The sequence below is a fragment of the Mastigoproctus giganteus genome, chromosome 7 (genome assembly GCF_048544385.1).
Source record: "Mastigoproctus giganteus isolate SK-2022 chromosome 7, ASM4854438v1, whole genome shotgun sequence".
In the NCBI taxonomy this organism is placed as follows: Eukaryota; Metazoa; Arthropoda; class Arachnida; order Uropygi; family Thelyphonidae; genus Mastigoproctus; species Mastigoproctus giganteus.
This window is the reverse complement of record NC_143581.1, coordinates 8,232,076-8,253,938: the sequence shown is the minus strand read 5'-3', so window position 1 is coordinate 8,253,938 and position 21,863 is coordinate 8,232,076. Positions and strand designations below refer to the sequence as shown.

Here is a 21,863-nt window from a genome sequence, read left to right as displayed (position 1 = left end):
AGACCAGGTTTAACATCTTAGATATGTGTACAAATGATTGTCGGTTCTTGGAATGAAGTTTCAGCTCTGTGCCTCAATGCAGCCTGAAAGAACTTATGGCCTTCAGTCATCCATGATTTTGAAGGATTTGAAGCTGAAGGTGTTCTAGAGCAGGAAATTATCACTCTTGGTGAATCCTTGGCTCTAGAGATTGATGCGGTAGATGTGGAGTTAATTGCAGACCACGGAAGGGAGTTGACAACAGAGGAGCTCCAGGAATTAGAGCAGTTGGACGAGCATGACAGTGGAGATGAGGAACATGAGGAGGATGACTGTGTAGCAACAACTCAAGAAATTAAGGACATGTTTGCTGCGTGGGATATTGTGAAGAGGACAGTAAGAAAAAAACCCAGATATTGAAACCCCTGAATTGATGACCTGCAAATTTGAAGATCACGTGTTAAGTTATTTCTAGAACCTTCAGAGAAAACGCCAAAAGCAAACCACTTTGGACAGTTTTTATACCATAAGTAGCAAGAGGTAGCGATCGGAAAGAACACCAGATCCTGAAGGTTGTCCTGATACCTTGATGGTAAAAGATTCTCTTCCATCTCCATCGCCACACCACCATTGACCGCAGCTTTTCCAATGTAAGTTAAATGAAAATTACGATTTTGGTTTTTTTAATGTTTATAATTATCAATTATCATTTTAAACAACATTTGGGTGGGGGAATAAGTAAAAATGTGTGGCACCATCAGCATTTTTTATCTTTTTTCTTTTTTTTTTAATTTGTATCATGCTCTACTGTTTATTCTGGTGTATAAGATGCACCCAAAATTTTAGGGCGAGTTATTTTTAGATAAAAGATGTGTGGTATACACTGGAAAATACGGTATTCAGTATTCTATATAAAACTAATACAATTTCTGTTATAAAAATCACCTTTTACAGAGATAAATAGCTTAGTTATATAGTGAAAATTTCAACTTCCGAGGACTTGAAACGAATTATCAAAAAACAGTGTGTTATTGGGTTCACATTACGATATTTTCATTATACGATGGTGTCTCTGGAACGAATCAATATCGTAAAGTGGGAGTCCAATGTATATGCCTGCACACATTCTATACATGCATCTGTTTCTTCCCTTAGTTACCCTAAAACAGCCAATGTATTTATTTGTTCCACTAGGACTTCCAACAGTTCTGGAAATCTTCATTGCCTTGCTTTCCATGCTGCTGCTCATTCCAGTAGAAGCAGTGCAAGAATCACTTTTGCCTCTGCCTGCAGCTACTGTTAACCTTTTAGTCTGTGTACAACCCCCCCACAAGCTAGCAGTTTTCTGACCCACCTAACACTGCCTCGATAGCATCAGCAAATATTCTTGCACCTTTTCTGTTTAAGTGTACCCCATCCCTGTAGAAGCAGTCTCTCCTGTTAACAAGCACAGCCCAGGCTGAAAAAAATTCTACCCATTGAGCCTTGCACAATCTGGCCAGGGCCAAATTGATCGACAAAGCGTTCATCATATACTCCCTTCTATCATGTCTGGGCAGAATTGCAGACACTTTCACATTCAACCCTAACTCGCAACTTTTTTTTAACATTGACCTGTACCTGTTTTGTAAATCTGCAGATCTCTTACTTTTAATTTCATTAGTTCCAATGTGTACAACTATATCACCTTTTGTGCCCTTAAAAGATAATATCTGCTCTACAATGTAGTAGTAGTAGTAGTGGCATGTGATGCAAGAAAGCAAGTGTATGAGCTTATGCAGCATCAGCCAAAAAAAAAAAAGAAAAAAAAATCACACTATTCCCTGCTTGTACAGTTCCTCCTTAAATTTATTTAACCTATCAACTTCCACAATGACAGATGGAAGTTTGTTCCAGCAATTAACCACCCGCTGGCTAAAGGCAAATTTCCACACATCTATTCTACATCTGTCTTTTCTTAATTTGAATTTATGCCACCTTAGGTTCGTAATCTGAACAAGTGGAAAGATCCCATCAGAATTCAGCTTGCTCAACCCATTCAAGGCCTTATACACCTCAATCAGATCACCGCGCAGGTGCCTAGTCTCCAGCCACTGCAATTTGCAGAACTTAAGCCTCTCTTGGTAAGAGGATCCCTTCATTCCCCTCACCAATCTTGTTGCCTTTCTCTGTACACTCTCAAGCAAATCTACATCCTTCCTTAAATGAGGCCTCCAAACCTGTACGCAGTACTCAAGGCGTAGCCTGACCATTGCCTTATACAGAGGGACAATCACCTCCTTTTCCCTGCTAGCAAAATTCCTATATATCATTGACAAAACCCCATGACCTGCCCTGGCAGCCTGTCTGCATTGCTCAGAAAACTTCATATCTGACTGCACAATTACTCCCAGGTCTTTTTCATTTTCTACCACCTTAAGTGTAGTACCATACAGTTGGTACTTTTCTCTGGGATTACTTCTACCCATATGCAGTACTTTGCATTTTTCAAGGTTAAACTTCTATTGCCACTTCTTAGCCCATCTGCCCAAATTTTCTACTGTCATTAAAAACCATTACTGTCATTAACAACCCTGCTAACCTTTGTATTATCTGCAAACATAGACACTAAGCCTGATATACCTTCATCAATATCCTTGATAAATATACAAAACAACAGTGGACCCAACACCAAACCCTGTGGGACTCCACTAATAACATTAGTCCACGAAGAGCAGCACCCGTTGATTACCACCCTCTGTCTTCTGCCACTCAACCATTATTTTATCCATTGTAGCAACTTACTCTTAATACCATTCTGCTCCAATTTGTACCATAGTCTTCCATGCACAACAGTGTCAAAGGCTTTCCTGATATCCAAATATATGATATCAAAATTATTTTTTGCATCCAGTTCCTTTGTAACCACATCATAATATCCTATCAAATTTGTCAGACAAGACTTTCCCTTAACAAACCCATTCTGTCTGAATTATTGTTGCAGTCTTGTCTGGATGATCCTGTAATGCGTCTTTAACCAGTGACTCCATTATTTTACCCGGAACGGAAGTTAAACTAACTGGTCTGTAATTACTCTTGTCACCCTTCGGTCCCCCTTTGTGAATTGGGGATACATTTCACATCTCCAGTCATGTCTGTCAACTTTTGCCCCTGACAGACATACCCTGGTCCTGTTCCGCCTATCCTTTTTTGCGTAGTATATTCCTCATCTCTCTCTGACAATAGTCACCAATAATAACTAATTCCTTTGGGACCAGCGCATTCTGCTTTGGAGATTGCTGCTGTGTTGCCTGATGCATAGGAGTCAGCTCTTTGGTCAGACAAAGCTTATTGCTTTGTCTGACCAAAGAGCTGACTCCTGTGCATTGTTCCATCACTGAGAAAATCTTTGGTCAGACAAAGCTTATTGCTTTGTCTGACCAAAGATTTTCTCAGTGCTTCAAAGCTTATTGCTTTGTCTGACCAAAGATTTTCTCAGTGATAGAAATTCCATCCCTTCCCACCAGAGATTTTGCTAGATTGGACCTTGTTTTTATGAATTTGTCACAGGTTGTGTTTGAATTAACTTGGGTATTTTATTTTAGTTTTTTAGCATTAGCATTAGTAGAGGCATCTGATGCAAGAAAGCAAGCTTATGCAGCATCAGCCAAAAAAAAATAAATAATAAATAAATAAATAAAAAATAACCACTTCCACTTCACTCCTGTTCGTCCAGCTGAGCCTTAAACTTATTTAGGCTATCAACTTCCACGACAAGGGATGGGAGTCTGTTCCACCAACCAACCACCCGCTGGCTAAAGGCAAATTTCCGCACGTCTATCCTACATCTGTATTTCCTCAATTTGAATTTATCCCCTCTCAAGTGATTATTCTGAGCAAGAGGAAGAATCCCATCAGCATTGAGCATGCTTAAACCATTCAAGGCTTTATACACCTCTATCAGATCACCTCGCTGGTGCCTAGTCTCCAGACACTGTAATTTGCAAAACTTAAGCCTTTCTTCGTAAGAGCACCCCTTTGTTCCATTCACTAATCTTGTTGCCCTTCTCTGTACTCGTTCCAGCAGCTCTACATCCTTCTTGAAATGAGGCCTCCAGGCCTGTATACAGTACTCTAGGTGTGGCCTGACCATTGCCACTACACCATGAGCTACTCTTGCCGCCCGTCTGCACTGCTCAGAGAACTTCATTTCATATCTTGTGATTTAATCAGGTCATTGTACATTAAAAGTGTTTATGGTTTTACTTGGGTTTATTTACCAGTTAATTATGGCAGTTTAAGTTAATTTATTGGAGTAAGCATATTTATTACACTAAATAAATTTCCTTGGCCCTCTGGCTTTTAATCTTTCTTATCTAGGATATTTGTTTTGTGATTTTGATATCGGTTGCCCAATTTTGAGTTTTAAGGTGGCCTGCTTTTATTTCTCTTATTACAATATCAAGGGTATTTTTTTTTTTTTTTATGAAAACCCCAAACACGAAAGGTATCAAAACCTATAGTACTTAGTACCGTGCATGGGCTGAAGGAGAAGTATGGGGGGAAGAGGATGCCGGAAACTTTGCTCTAGAGACTAAACATGGGTTTCACCACTTCAAGCCTCCAATAAGCAAAGTGGTGGTATTTCACCGGTTGATGAAAGTCATCTACCACCTCACAAGATAAACCATAGTGAAATATAAGTCTGCTTTATTTGTTATTAAACAGAGTGCTTTTACAATGTTGCATAAAGGTTAATTGGAGCAATGTGACCTACATTTTCCATTGGCTCTTGCTATTTTATCTTGCAAAGAAATCTGCAATTCAAGCATATGTCACTAATAAAGCTGCTAGAGGGAAGAGGATATTTTCTGATGTTGATGAAGATCTGTTTCTGAAAATATCAAATTCTCTTTCACTTCAATTTAATTTAATGGGAGAATAAGGTGAAAAGGTAATATGAAATCCAATCCCTTGTTATCTGATTATAATGCTGTAAAAATCATTAGTTTTGGTTTTAGCTGCCCCATTTTCTGTATAGTATGTCATTAAATAAAGCATATTTTCTTGAGCAGTGAAGAAATATCGTATTATAGTAGTTCCTAATTGTACCTCTCCTACTTCTGTAAATTATTTCAGACAAATTTCTGTTTTGTTGCTTTTTTGTTTCAAAAAAAATCTTATTACAGGTTTTGATCCCTCACTGTGCACCTCCCCCCTCTAAACTTTACTCTCTTCATTATGGATTACCTTCATATTCAACTATTTCACATCTTCTGCATCTTCATTAATTTACAGAAATTTGAATGAAAAGTTATTCTCATGCCATGTTTATTGATATTGCATGTCTTTGATTCAGTTCTCGGCTTTTCACTCTTATGTTTGTCATTTCAAGATTTTTACCTTTGAGGTAATTTATTTGTTTTATTGTCTTTTTGGTAGTAGTAATGGCAAATGATATAAGAAAGTAAGCTTATACAGGATCAACCAAAAAAAAAAAACAAAATCCCCTACACAGGTCACTCATCCATACCATCTAAGAATTTGTCTGGTTCTTTCTTGAATTTATTTAGACCATACACTGCCGCAACAACAAATGGAAGCTTTTGCTTACATTTATAAAATTGTATTTCTTCAATATATTTCAGTCATTAACCTATCTTTAATATGGGTACTCCACAAGGAGTTTCGTTATCAGCCTTTTTATTTTCAGTTATTCTTTTGCCCTTCTTTAATTTTAATGCTAATTTCTTATTGTGATGATATCTATGTTTGTTTTTTTTTTCCTCTGTGTTTTGATCAGTTGCAGCTTTATCAACTAACATGCAAATTAAATTATATCATTTCTAGAGTATTTAGCAACCTTTATTGTCTGGTTATGAATCTAGCAGTCAAAGTATATTGGATTTTCTCTTATAGAAATCTTCCTTCTATGACAGTTTGATTATTCACATTAATTAAGTAGACATTTTTCTATCTGATTCCATTAAATTTCTTGGGATTTACTCAGATTGCAAGTTATGCTTTCTCTTCATGGTCAACAACTTTGATTAAAGATCTTGAAAGCATTCTGGCTTCTTAAATTGGATTTGTTCTTAATTTCTGATTTTAGGATGGCTATGAAGGATGCCCTTCATAGTTGAAGTAGCCTTTATTTCAATTTGGTCCCATTATATGGTTCTCTTCTACTAACTCTTCAATCAAGCCAATCTATGGATACTCTATTTAATAGAGTATTTCTGTTTAACCATTTCAAACAGAAATGCTTCCATAGAGAATTTCTGTTTGAAGTGGTTAAATCACAGTTTCCTTTTGTTTTTACCCAGACACCAATTTTATAAAAAGTCAAATCAATTCATTGTATTACTATGGAAATTAAAATGATAGACTGGCTGATGAAGCATTTAAATAATCATTGTGATGGATTTCCTGTTCTTCACTTTGTAGGATGCAGAATTGGTACAGTAGGACTTAAGTCTGTACCCTGGTAAAATCATTAAAATAACTAAAAATGTCTGGGGAATTAAACCCGCAACTTTAAAGTTATACTACGAGCGTATTTTTATACCAATAATTTGTTATGCTGCAGGTGCATGGGGTTATCATGTTAACAATTGTTTAGTCTTGAAGTATTTGACTCAAGCATATTTCTTTCTTTTTGCAATCACAAGAAATTGCAGAACAGTGTCGACAATGGCACTCCAAGTATTGAGTGGAAAACTTCCTATCCAATATGAAGTTATGTACCACTACTTACAATATTATTGTTGGAAAGCTCTGCCTGCAAGGGTGAGCAATTATTCAATTAATTTAGATATATCAACTAAGGATGATAATTGTAGAATTAGAAGAGAGCTTGTTAATAGTTGGCCAAGTAACTCTACTAAGAAGTTAGTAGAGTTACTTTTTGTTACCTTCCTAACATATCAGAATTTACCAAGCAACAGTCGGCCTGGTTTTGTCCAGATCTGAATGTATCTTTTCTTCTAACAGGGCATGGCAGCTTGAACTCCAAATTGTTCACTCTGGGGTTGGCTGCCTCTCCATTATGTAAGTGTTGTGCTCCTGAGACCATGGAGCATTTAATTTTTAACTGATATCTCTATATAGACTTGAAATAATTTACAGCTTCTTACAGAAGTGTACAATGAAGATGACCTACCATGTTTTGTCAATGATAAATAAAATTTCCTTGTCGATCAATTCAGCCCTAGAGAGATTGTGCAAGGCTCACAGGGTTGAATTTTTTTCAGCGTGGTCTGTGCTTTGCTGATGCTTTCGAGGCAGTGTTAGGTGGGTTGGAAAACTGCTAGCTTGGGAGGATTCACAGACTAAAGGATTAACAGTAGCTGCAGGCAGAGGCAAAAGTGATTCTTGCACTCCTATTGTAATGAGCAGCAGTTATAGAGCAAGTTGCTGGGGATTTCAAGAGCTGCTGGGATTCGTCATGGAAACAAGTAAATACATGGGCTGTGTTAGGTAACTAAGAGTAAGAACAGGTGCATGTGTACTTGCATGTACACCAGTGCTAGGAGTATAGTAAATAAATTTGATGAATTTGAAGTGCTGATCAAGGCATCAAAGGCAGATATTCTTAGGATATCAGAGACATGTCAGACGGATATAAGCAGTGCAGAATTGGAATTTTGGGAGTACAATGTGTACAGAAAGGATAGGAATGGGAGGAGGGGGTTATGCTGTTAGTTAAGAAACCCAAAATCTAAGTGCATCCAGTTGACATGGGTGGACAGTGCAATGTCGAGTCTGTTTGGTGTGAAATAAACACTGGGGAAGGGAAAATGAGTGTAAGAGTGTACTAGAGGCCTAATGACTCTGATGAGTACAGCAAACAGTTGTACAGAGACAGAGTGAGCCAGCAAATCAGAATGTCTTGCAATGGGGAATTTTAACTTTCCAGATATTAATTGGAACTTGTGGTTGGTCACTCGCACGCCAGGAAAACTTTTGTGGATTTCTTGTAGGATTGTTTTCTACAGCAACATGTTCGAGGGGCAACCAGAGGGAGTAATACTCTTGATCTAATTATCAGCAGTGATTAATTCTTCGTGCATAAAGAATTTGCAGATAAGGGAATGACTAGGTGACAGCGATCACAGTGTACTGAAGTGGGATTTACTTAAAGATGTAACTATCATCAAGGGTAAAAGGAAGGGTTTTTGTTTTCATAAAGGTGACTGTAGGAGTCTCAGACAGTTTTTAAATTATATACAATGGGATCAACTGATGATGTTAAAAACATCAAATTCTAAATGGGAAGCCTTCAGGGACTTAATCTTGGAGGCTACTAGGCTTTTCATTCCAACCAAGAAATATGGCTGTAGGTTCAGATCTAAATGGATGTCAGATGAATTAATGAGGATTGTGGCAGAAAAGAAAATTGTATCAGATGCATATAAATTATCAGATGATACAGAAGCCTATGGCAGATATAAGCTTGTCTGTAATCAAGTCACAAAGGAGGTTAGGCAGGCGAAGGCAGATTACGAGAAATCTTTGGCAAAGGATGCAAAGAAAAACAGCAAACAGCTCTTTACTTATGTAAAAGTAAAGAGCTTGAAGAAATATCTAGAAGGAAGTTGATGAATCAGATTGGTCCACTTAACATAGATGGTTTGACTATTGATGATCCTGCTCAAGTAGCTGATAAACTGAATGAGTATTTTGCATCTATATTCACACATGAGGAGTTATTCAAGAAGGGGAATGCCAGAAGTTTAACAAACTCTAACAGAAAGCTAAGTGATTTTGTAATAACTGAGAGCAAAGTGGAGGAGAAATTGTTGAAGTTAAATATAAAAAAGGCACCTGGAGCAGATGCAGTCTACCCAGTTATATTGAAGGAGGCAGCAAGGGAAGTAAGCAAACTCTTAGCCAAAATTATTATAGACAAAAATAATTGTAGACCTGTGAGTTCTGGGGCAAATAATGGAGTCACTGGTTAAAGAGGTGATACAGGATCACTTGAGACAAGGCTGCAGTAATAGTTCAAACACAGCACGGGTTTGTTAAGGGGAAGTCTTGTCTGACTAGTTTCATTGGATACTACATTGTTGTCACAAAGAAACTGGATGCAAAAAATAATTTTGATATCATATACTTGGATTTCAGGAAAGCTTTTGACACTGTTGCACATGGAAGACTGCTGCACAAATTGGAACGATATGGCATTAAGGGCAAGTTGCTGCAATGTATAAAGGGATGGTTGAGTGGGAGACAGCAGATAGTGGTAATAAATGGACACTGCTCTACGTGAACTAATGTTATTGGTCTCCACTAGTCTCCGGGGTCCCCAAGGGTTTGGTTGGTCCCATTGTTGTTTTGTGTATTTATCAGTGATATCGATGAAGGTATATCAGGCTTAATGTCCAAGTTTGCAGATGATACAAAGGTTGACCGGATTGTTAATGGTAGTAAAGACAGTATGCTACTGCAACATGATCTAGAAAAGTTAAAAGTTAAGTTGGGCTGAGAAGTGGCAACTGAAGTTTAACATTTACAAATGCAAAGTACTGCATATGGGTAGCAGTAACCCAAGAGAAATGTACCAACTGTGTAGTACTACACTCAGGGAGGAAGAGATTGAAAAAGACCTGAGGGTAATTGTGCAGTCAGAAATGAAGTTCTCTGAGCAGTGCAGATGGGCAGCTGGAGCAGGTCATGGAGTTTTGTCAATGATATATAGGAATTTTGATTGCAGAGACAAGGAGGTGATTATCCCTTTGTATAAGGCAATGGTCATGATACACCTTGAGTTCTGCGTACAGGTCTTCAGGCCTCATTTTAGGAAGGATGTAGAGTTGCCAAAAAGAGTACAGAGAAGGCAACAAGATTAGTGAGAGAAACAAAGGGGTGTGCTTACAAAGAAAGGCTTAAATTCTGCAAGTTGCAGCATCTGGAGACTAGGTACCTGTGAGGTGATCTGATTGAGGTGTATAAGGGTTTGAATGGTTTGAGCAGGCTCATTGCTGACAGGATACTTCAGCTTGCTCAGATTAAGAACCTGATAGGGACAAACCTATGCTGTGTCTGCACTACATCTGCATTGTCTAGATGATCTTGCAGCGACTCCATTATTTTCCCCAGAAAACAGAAACTTACAGACCTTTAGTTTAACAGAAGTTAAACTAACAGGTCTGTAATTACTTGTGTCTCCCTTTGTGAATTGGGGACACATTTACCCATCTCTAATCCATGGAGACCTCCCCTGAATCCAAGGAATCTCTTCTAATTATGGCTAAGGATTTGCTTAGTTCCTTTACTGCCTCTTCTAATGTAACTGGCTTGATCCCATCCACTGCGGGTGCCTCCCTTATGTTCAATTTCAACAATTTCTCCTTCACTTTGTTCTCAGTTATTACAAATCATTTAGCTTCCTGCCAGAATATAAGCTTCTGGCCTCCATTTCCCTACAGAATTCGTCATGTGTGAATGTAGATGCAAAATACTCATCCAGTTTGTCAGCCACCTTAGCAGGATAATCAACAGTCGAACCATTGATATCAAATGGACCAATCTGATTCATCCCCTTCCTTCTAGAGTTTACATAAGTAAAGATGTCTTTGCTGTTCCTCCTGGCATCTTTTGCTAGAGGTTTCTCATAATCTGCCTTCGTTTGCCTAACCTCCTTTGTGACTTGATTACAGACTAGTTTATATCAACCATTGTCTTCTGTGTCAAATAATTTATTTCTGTACTTCTTTGAATGCTTCCTATTTAGAATTTGATTTTAGTAAAATGCTCAGTTGGTTCCATTGTATAGAATTTAAAAACTGTGTGAAATCACTGTAGTCTCCTTTATGAAAGCAAAAACCCTTCCTTTACTCCTGATGGTAGTTACATCTTTGAGTAAATCCCACGTCAGCACCCTGTGATCACTGCCACCTATTGGTTCCTTTATATGCAGATTCTTGATGCATGAAGAATCACTGCTGATAATCAGATCAAGAGTATTACTCCCTCTAGTTGCCTGTCGAACATGCTACTTTTAAAATGGTCTCCAATAATTTGGATCAGTGTGCCATTGGAGCCAAATTTCTGCTTTAGATAAAAGGATGGTTGAGCAGGAGATGACAGAGTGGTAATCAATGGACACTGCTTTTCGTGGACTAATGTTATTAGTGGAGTCCCTCAGAGTTCAGTGTTAGGTCCATTGTTGTTTTCTGTATTTATAAATGGTATTGATGATGGTATATTCACGTATCATTTAATTTTCACGTATCATTTAATTTTGTTAATTGGTAAGGTAATAAAGTGTAAATCTGTGCTTTTATATCTTTACTTTTAAGCCTGTCGATAATATTCCTCCTATTTTCGTTTATTAGCATCGTCGTTAATAGAATTAAAATTCAATTTGTAAACGTGATCACAATGACTGGCGATAACTGAATATCGTACAGTGAACGGTATTTTGTTATGGAGTGTCCATCTTAAAGTGATTTGATCGTACAGTGAACCAATTATAAATAGGTGTTCCACTGTAGTGAGCATTGCAAGGCATATAGTGCACGTACAATGCATCAGTGGATTGACAAAAATTGCCAAGAAAATGCGACACGAAATGATTCACCCCCCCCTCCACCACTGTTTGTTTGTTTAAGAAAGGGTTTTACAAAGGATGTAGACAGGTGAGTTTCTCTGTTCCTATATCGGTTTTGCAGAACAGTTGATTTGCTGTGTACTCGTGTCATGCTTTCAGAGATAAATACTATAAGGGAAGAAAGAAATGTATATAAATAACTTCATCTAACCCTAGGGGCCCACATCTAGTGAGTATGGGCTTGGCACACCCAGGGTCCTGAGCTGGATACCATCGTTCTTCTCTTTCTTGGTGATTCCTTTCTACTTCTCTCTCTCTCTCTCTCTCTCTCTCTCTCTCTCTCTCTCTCTCTCTCTCTCTCTCTCTCTCTCTCTCTCTCTCAGGGTAACTCAGGATTTTTTTTTTTTTTTCTGGCTGGTCCAGCATAAGCCTCAGGCTTCCTTGCACCATATGGCTAATAATAATAATAATAATAATAATAATAATAATATCAAGCTTAATATCCAAGTTTGCAGACGATACAAAGGTTGGCAGGGTTGTTAAGGACACTAATGACATTACGCTGTTGCAACAGGATCTAGAAAAGTTGAGCAGATGGCTGAGAGGAGGCAAATAACATTGAAAAATGTAAAGTACTACATATGGGAAGAGTAACGTATCAACTCTGTGGTACTACACTGACAGTGGTAGAGAATGAAAAGGACCTGGGGGTAATTGTGCAGGAAGATATGAAGTTTTCTGAGCAGTGCAAACGGTCTGCAAGAGTAGCTCATGGTGTCTTGTCAATGATATACAGGAATTTTTCTAGCAGGGATAAGGAGGTGATTATCCCCTTGTATAAGGCAATGGTCAGACCACACCTTGAGTACTGTATACAGGTCTGGAGGCCTCATTTTTAAGAACGATGTAGAGCCGTTGGAATCAGTACCGAAAATGGCAACAAGATTAGTGAATGGAACGAAGGGTTGCTCTTACAAAGAAAGGCTTAAGTTTTCAGATTACAGTGTCTGGAGACTAGGCACCTGCAGGGTGATCTGATTGAAGTGTATAAAGCCTTGAATGGTTTGAGCATGCTCAATGCTGATGGGATTGAACTCTGAGCTCTGCTCAGAATAATCACCTGAGAGGGCATAAATTCAAATGGAGGAAAGACAGTTGAAGGATAGATGTGCAGAAATTTGCCTTTAGCCAGCGGGTAGTTGATTGGTGGAACAGACTTCCATCCTTTGTTGTGGAAGTTGATAGCCTAAATAAATTTAAGGCTGAGTTGGACAAGTATTTAGAATGAACGGAGGGGTGAAATGGGAGTGGGTTTTTTTTTTTTTTTTTGGCTGATGCTGCATAAGCTTGCTTTCTTGCATCATGTGCCTCTACTAATACTAATAAATCTACAAAATCCTTGCTAATGTGTGAGTGACAAACCACAAGTTCCAGTGTATATCTGGAAAGTTAAAATCCCCCATTATAAGACAATCTGATTTACTGACCCAATATTTCTCTGTACAGTTTTCATTGCACTGATCAGAGTTATTAGGCCTATAGCACACTCTTACTCTCAATTTTGTTTTCCAGTGCTTATGTCACACCAAACTGACTCAGCATTGCAACTCGATGCATTTCCTCAGATTTAGTGTTCCTTAACTAACAGTATCACCCCTCTTCCCTTCCTGTCCTGTTTATCCTTTCTGTACCTATTGTACTCCCCAATTTCAATTCTGCATTCTTTATATCTGTGTGACACCATGTCTCCGGTGCCCCAACAATATCTGCCTTTGAGATCTTGACCACTACCTCAAATTTATTTACTAACACCTAGCATTGGTGTACATACAAGTATACGTGCAACTGTTCTTACTCTTAGTTACCCTAACACAGCCCTTGTATTTACTTGTTCCATGATGAATACCAGTAGTCCTTGAAATCCCTAGCACTTTGCTTTCTAGACTGCTGCTCATTTTAATAGAAGAAGTGTAAGGACCACTTTCATCTCAGCTTGTGGTTACTGTTAATCCACTTGTCTGTGAATCTCCCTAAGCTATCAGTTTTCTGACCACCTAACACTAGCATCAGCAAATATTCTTGCACCCTTTCTATTTAAGTTTGTATTCCATCCCTGTAGAAGCTGTCTCTCCTGTTAACTAGCACAGATCATGCTGAAGAAAATTCTATCCCATGAGCCTTACACAATCTCTCCAGGGCCAGATTGATTGACAAGGCTCTCATCATATGCTCTTTTTATCATGTCTGGCAGAATTGCAGTCACTTTCGAATTTAGCCCTAACCAACTCTTTTTAATGTTGACCTGTACTTGTTACGTAAGTCTGCAGTCTCCTATGCTTAATGTCATTAGTGCCAACATGTACAACAGTAATGTTAATAGTGGAGTCCCACAGGGTTCGGTGTTAGGTCCACTGTTGTTTTGTATATTTATCAATGATATTGATGAAGGTATATCAGGCTTAATATCGAAGTTTGCAGATGATACAAAGGTTGGCAGGGTTGTAATGACAGTAATGGCAGTGTGCTACTGCAACAGGATCTAGATATTTGGGCAGATGGGCTAAGAAGTGGCAACTAAAGTTTAACCTTGACAAATGCAAAGTACTGCATATGGGTAGAAGTAACCCAGAGAAACGTACCAACTGTTTGGTACTACACTTAAGGTGGTAGAAAATGAAAAAAGATCTGGGAGTAATTGTGCAGTCAGATATGAAGTTCTCTGAGCAGTGCAGACAGGGCTGCCAGGGCAGGTCATGGGGTTTTGTCAATGATATATAGGAATTTTGCTAGCAGGGAAAAGGAGGTGATTATCCCTCTGTATAAGGCAATGGTCAGGCCACGCCTTGAGTACTGCATACAGGTCTGGAGGCCTCATTTTAGGAAGGATGTAGATTTACTTAAGCGTGTACAGAGAAGGGCAACAAGATTGGTGAGGGGAATAAAGGGATCCTCTTACCAAGAGAGGCTTAAGTTCTGCAAATTGCAGTGGCTGGAGACTAGGCACCTGCGCGGTGATCTGATTGAGGTATATAAGGCCTTGAATTGGTTGAGCACGCTGAATTCTGATGGGATCCTTCCACTTGTTCAGATTACGAACCTAAGGGGGCATAAATTCAAATTAAGAAAAGACAGATGTAGAATAGATGTGCGGAAATTTGCCTTTAACCAGCGGGTGGTTAATTGCTGGAACAAACTTCCATCTGTTGTTGTGGGAGTTGATAGGTTGAATAAATTTAAGGAGGAACTGGACAGGCATTTGGAGGGAATGGTGTGTTTTTTTTTTTTTTTTTTTTTTTTTTGGCTGATGCTGCATAAGCTCATACATTTGCTTTCTTGCATCACATGCCACTACTACTACTACTACCACTACCTTTTGTGCCCTTAAAAGATGCATCTCTACAATGTCATCAGCTTTTGCCACTGGCAGACACACCCTGGTCCTATTCCTCCTGACCTTTTTGCACAATATATTTTCCATCTCTCTGACAATAGAGTCACTGGCAATAACTAGCTCCTGTGGGAACAGCGAATTCTACCCTGAAGGTTGCCACTGTGTTGCCTGATGCACAAGCGTGAGTTCTGACATTGAGTTGGGCAGCTGAGAGTTTGATGGGTTTCTCATTTTAATTCCTTCAAGGGCCTCTACCCTACTCCTCAAAATCTCATAGATACCCATCAGAATGCTGAGTTTGCGCCTAATTTCTTGACACTCTCTGCACATGTGCTTGTTAACAGGAGAGACTATTTCTAGATCTAGAAAATTTGGGAAGATGGGCTGAGAAGTGGCAACTAAAGTTTAATATTGACAAATGCAAAGTACTGCATATGGATAGAAGTAACTCCAGAGGAACATACCAACTGTGTGGTGGTGGTAAAAAATGAAAAAGACCTGGGTGTAATTGTGCAGTCAGATGAAGTTTTCTGAACAATGCAGACAGGCTGCAAGAGCAGGTCATGGGGTTTTGTCAATGATATATAGGAATTTTGCTAGCAGGGAAAATGGAGGTGAGTGTTCCTGTGTATAAGAAAGTGGTGAGGCCATGCCTTGAGTACTGCGTACAGGTCTGGAGGCCTCATTTTAGGAAGGATGTAGATTTGCTTGAGCGTGTACAGAGCAGGGCAACGAGATTGATGAGGGGAATGAAGGGATCCTCTTACCAAGAGAAGCTTAAGTTCTGCAAATTGCAGCACTGGAGACTTAAGCACCTGCAAGGTGATCTGATTGAGGTGTATAAGGCCTTGAATGGGGGTTGAGCACGCTGAATTCTGATGGGATTCTTTCCATCAGAATTCAGATTACGGGGGCATAAATTCAAATTGAGGAAAGACAGCTGTAGAATAGATGTGCGGAAATTTGCCTTTAGCCAGCTGGTGGTTAATTGCTGGAACAAACTTCCATCTGTCATTGTGGAAGTTGATAGGTTAAATAAATTTAAGGAGGAACTGTACAAACATTTAGAGGGAATGGTTGTGTGAATTTTTTTTTTTTTTTTTTGGCTGATGCTACATAAGCTCATATGCTTGCTTTCTTGCATCACATGCCATGATTACTATTACTACATAGCACACACCATTCAAGCTTCTTCCCATTTCGCTTATCCATCTTCAACAGTCTGTCTAGTTCTTCCTTGAATTTATTCAAGCTATCAACTTACAAGAAGTTTGCTCCAGCAATCAACCACTTGTTGGCTGAAGGCAAACATCTGCATATATATTCTGAAACCACCCATCCTTGAGTAAGAAGAACAATCCCATCAGCATTGAGCTTGCTCAGTCAGTGTTGAATCCAGGGTGGTGACTGATGTAACCCCCCCCCAGTGGAAAATAGTAATTTTTATTTTATAAAATATGAATTCAATAAATTTGTCACTTAAACTTATTTATTATGTCAAATAAACACCACACGAAAAATCATCTCAACTAATATGGTATTTGTTAGGCGGTACATGGCAAAAATAAATAACTAAAATTCAAGACACGAAATTTTCAAAATAATTAAATGGGCAATATTTCTGGCTGCACAATTTGTAACTAAAGGCCACTATTTCAAGTGTCTGCATTTTTGTTTTATGGCTTTCAGGTTCCCTTTATTTTCACATGAACCATCTCTTGATAGTGTTTCACACAGTCTACTTGCGACTAATTCTTTGTTAGTGTATCGCAAACAAGATTGCAAGCTGCGAATAGGTTTGCCTGAATTTATTCTTGACAGATACTATTGTAATTATATTGTCCTGTGGCTGTTAGGGGAATCTACTGCAGCCACTAATTCTTCGTCAGCAGTTTCACTTTATGGTTTTCACATTCCCTTTATTTGTTTTTTTCACATCAAGGGTCTACCCTGTGGCTAATTCTTTCTTTGTATATCGCAAACAAGACGGTTTGGTCTCAGCCTATAATCAACTAATATGGTATTTGTTAGGCGGTACATGGCAAAAATAAATAACTAAAATTCAAGACACGAAATTTTCAAAATAATTAAATGGGCAATATTTCTGGCTGCACAATTTGTAACTAAAGGCCACTATTTCAAGTGTCTGCATTTTTGTTTTATGGCTTTCAGGTTCCCTTTATTTTCACATGAACCATCTCTTGATAGTGTTTCACACAGTCTACTTGCGACTAATTCTTTGTTAGTGTATCGCAAACAAGATTGCAAGCTGCGAATAGGTTTGCCTGAATTTATTCTTGACAGATACTATTGTAATTATATTGTCCTGTGGCTGTTAGGGGAATCTACTGCAGCCACTAATTCTTCGTCAGCAGTTTCACTTTATGGTTTTCACATTCCCTTTATTTGTTTTTTTCACATCAAGGGTCTACCCTGTGGCTAATTCTTTCTTTGTATATCGCAAACAAGACGGTTTGGTCTCAGCCTATAAACAATACATTTTATATCCTTTTTATTATACAGGGTGATTCACTACCAGTGCGACAAACTTGCAGGAGATGTAGGGGACACAAAGACGAATCAGACTCACATAGCATTGCAGGGTCCGAAATGCCTTCGTCATGCGGTAGAGGAGGTTGAACAGGAGGTCGCATGAACAGCGATCCCGCTGGAAGTCAGCATTTGCGAACCGGTTCCTGAGGCAGTAGAATGGACAAGTATTGAAACGTTGGACTGGCCGACATGCACCTCGCATATGGAGCTGCGGACTGTAATGGGCACGCTGCTCTGCGCTTGTACCAGGAACGTTTCCCGCACAGGCATGCTCCTCATCATATGATTTTCGCACATGTGCACAGAAGGTTACGTGAGACTGGTTGTTTCACGAGAGGTACCATGAATCGAGAGCAAAAGACGAGGATGCCAGACAATGAGGAGAATGTCCTACGTCTTGCAGAAGGCAATCCAAGTATGAGTACTCGAGCAATAGGCCAACGATTGGGTATTTCCCAATCCACTGTATGGAGGATACTGTCAACAAACCAAATGAGTTCATACCATGTGCAACGTGTCCAATAATTGGAGCCTGCAGATTATCCACTCCGGAGGACTTTTACTACTTGGTTTCTTCAACAGAGTGCGACAGACAGCGCATTTCCTACGTCCGTATTGTTCACGGATGAGGCAAGTTTCACAAGATAGGGAACCTTCAATCAACATAATGCCCATTTGTGGGCTTTGGAGAACCCCCATGGTACACGAACACGTGCAACTCAACGCCGTTTCTCTGTCAATATTTGGGCCAGCATTGTTGGAGACCACCTCATTGGACTGTACCTTCTGCCCCCTCGTCTGGACGGTAGAGCATACTTGATCTTTCTACAGCAAGTCCTGCCCGAACTTATTGAAGAAGCACATGTTCCTCAGTCGTTGCGCCGCTCAATGTCGTTCCAGCATGATGGGGCTCCCCCACATTACACCAGTGACGTCCGCCAACACCTAAATGTTACATTTGAACAGCATTGGATAGGTCGTGGTGGTCCGGTTCATTGGCCTACTAGATCGCCGGACCTATCATGCCTGGACCTCTTCTGCTGGGGTCAAATGAAGACATTGGTGTACGAGACCCCCGTTGATTCAGTTGAAGACCTCGTCGCTCGCATCTCTGTAGCTGCCGGGGAGATTCGAGACACGCCAGGAATCCCTTCCAGAACGTTAGGGATTCCATGCGGCGGCGCTGTGAAGCCTGTGTGACTGCTTCTGGTCGAACTTTCGAAGACCTTCTGTAGCATGGCTTGTTGCCAATGTAAAACTTGTCATTAAAATGATTTCTGTTACACTAACGAGTTGCTGTTTCTGTTCTTTTTCTTTGCTTACGTGAGCTCCCACATGACGAAGGCATTTCGGACCCTGCAATGCTATGTGATTCCGATTCTTTGTGCCCCCTACACCTCCTGCAAGTTTGTCGCACTGGTAGTGAATCACCCTGTATATGCATCTGTACTGTAATATTGAAAAATTGCATGAAGATAAACTTAGATGGCCCAAAATGAGTTATCGGAAACATTAATAAATGAAGTGATTGCTACACATGCAAAGAAAAAGGCAAAGAAGAATATGATTATTACAATACAGTACTTGCATGTTTAATTATAATTTGTATAAATTTTTTTTTTTTTTTTTGCAAATTTTAATTGGCAATTTTCATATTATTAAACTGTGATTATTGTCAGTAATGTGGTTTTTGTGAACTGACTATTAGTATTTAGATGTTAAATAATAAATATTTCCTTTTGTTTCCTATTTTGTTTTCTAATATTCTTTTATTATAACATTCATAAATATGCATAATCTGTATATTTATGCTTATTATGCATAAATATAAATGTGCAGATTTGTTTGTAACATATACATATGTTGCAAATATTAAATAATAATAAAAAAATATACTACATGTACCCTGCAAAGTCTGCATTCCCTCCCCCATGTACCCCCAAAGTTTACCTCCCCTGGTGTAAACGCTCTGGATTAAACACTGTGCCAATCCATTCAAAGCCTTAAACACCTCAATCAGATCACCTCACAGGTGCCTAGTTTCCAGATGATGCAATTTGCAGAAATGAAGCTTTTCTTGGTAGGAGCACCCCTTTGTTCTTGTTACCTTTCTCTGCACTCATTCCAACAGCTCTATATCCTTCCTAAAATGAGGCCTTCAGACCTGTATGCCATACTCAATATGTGGCCATAGCATTGCCTTATATAATGGTATAATGACATCCTTATCCCTGCTATCAAAATTCCTGTTCATCATTGACTGCATGAGCTGTCCTGGCTGCCTGTCTGCATTGCTCATAGAGCTTCACACTTACCATCAGGTCTTTCATTTTCCACTACCCTGAGTGTAGTATCACATAGTTGGTATGTTAATCTGGGATTACTGTACCCACATGCAGTATTTTGCATTTTTCAATGTTATGCCTGAATTGCCTAATTTTTCTAGATCCTGTTGCAGTAGCATAACATCATTACTATCATTAATATGGAGTAATAAATGCCAAAGGCAAACTGTAATAATAAAGAAGTTTTTGCATGTGTGAATAACTAGAAGAAAGAGACCAAACCATTTGGTCTACTGTAGAATATCTTTGGTAATGTCAGTGATGATCCCAAGCAGATAATTGAATTCTTCCTTTAAGATCTCCATAAATCACCTACCACAAATTCAAATGATATTCATTTTCCAAAATATAATACTTTATATATTCTTTTGTTATTATATTTGGTTACATTTCTTTTGTTATTATGTTTGAATGCAGTAAAAGGAATTGGAAGTAATTTATTTATTATGTATATTTTTGAAGATCATAATTGTTCTCTTGATGCTCACTAGTTTTTTGTAATTTATTTTCAGAATGTTGGAAAATTTAAGGGATAAAATATACAATGTTCAGCATGATTTATCTAATAGGTATGTATTAAGCAATATATTATTTATCATATGGGACTTCATAAAGTCCTTTTGGAAAGAGTAAACCTCAAATAATCTAGAGCAGTGCTACCCAAGGTGTGGTCCCCGGGCAGGTGCCAGTCCGCAACAAATTGGAAATTAGTCTTGGACTTTACCAGACTGCAATGAATCATCCATTACCAGTCCCCGACAATTTGTATTTTACAAAAGTATTGGTCCATGACAAATTGGAAATAAAAGAAACTGGTGCTTCACCACAGATAGTTTGAGAAGCACTGATCTAGAGCACACAACATCTGAGTGGGGATGCTGTATTACAAATACTGTTAATAGCACTAGAAGAATCTAGAGCTAATGTGGACACCAGTAAAACGTGCATGATGGCCTTGCATTTTTCTGTGTAATTTAGGCTCCTGTGCAAAGTTCATGAAGCCTACTCCTTGTGTTTGTGTGCTTTCATGTAGATGTGAGAGTTAAAATGCAATTCTAACGTATAATAAATCAATATGATAAAAAAAATTAATAAAATAAAAACATTTTTCATTTTAAGTTTGTAGAATTTTTTGCCAGTTATTGAAAACGAATATATAAATTCTTAAATGTAATATTAAAGTCTTAGGCCCATTGAAGAATTGCAGGTCCAGGTACTGTATTCTGCCTATCCCTCCCGCTCATCAGGTCTGAATAGCATTATCCATTCTATTTTTATTGTACCATTAGTGAATTTTTAAAAGATTAGTGCACTAATGGGAGTCCCTTCATACCAAGTTTTGTTTGCTATAGCTTTCCGGCTAAGGTAAAGAAAGCTAACACGAGAACCACGGCAAACTACAGGAACTAAAGCAGTTATTAATCAGTCCAAACTAGAATTTGAACAGGCTAAGAGTAGAAAACTTGCTTCTTGCCCTAATGGTAGCTGAGCATTCTGGTCTCTTGCCAAAGCTATTACCCGCAACTTTTGTCCATCTCTGCTCCCACCTCTGTCAAAACCAGATGGTTCTGTTGTCACTTCAGCCAAGGATAAAGCTGACCTGCTAGCATCCCATTTTTCTTCCAACTCATGTATTAATAATCTTGGTAAAACACCTCCCACCATTCTCAACACACTCCATTTAATGCCTTCCTGTGGTCTTCCATCAAAAGGATGTCAGAAAATTTTGATGAACCTTAATGCTAAGAAATCTCCAGATCCTGATGGTATTTCCCAACTTGTTCTCAGAACCTTTGTTCCTGAACTTACTCCGTTCTTTGCAGCCTTTTTTCACTTTCTTATTCCAAAGGTGTTTTTCCTTCTGCTTGGAAATTTGCTAATATCCAACCAGTTCCCAAAAAAGGGTGACAAATACTTCCCATCCAATTATCATCCCATTGCAATTACTTCTACTCTTTCTAAAGTAATGGAGAAATCAATTAACTGCCAACTCTTAAACTACCTAGAAAGCTTCTGTCTGATCAACGATCGCCAGCATGGATTCTGTCAATGTCGATCC

At 38.8% G+C, this 21,863-nt stretch overlaps 1 protein-coding gene across 2 annotated transcripts in view; it reads left to right on the top strand.

The window, feature by feature from the left end:
* Dysb (dystrobrevin binding protein dysbindin) overlaps positions 1-21,863 on the top strand; it is an 82,962-nt gene that overhangs the window by 5,675 nt on the left and 55,424 nt on the right. For both annotated transcript variants that reach the window (XM_090378636.1, XM_090378635.1), the window contains exon 2: positions 20,317-20,373. In XM_090378636.1, coding sequence (XP_090234762.1) covers positions 20,318-20,373 — 56 coding nt within the window. In that variant the 5' untranslated portion in view covers position 20,317. The remainder of the gene's footprint in view (positions 1-20,316; positions 20,374-21,863) is intronic.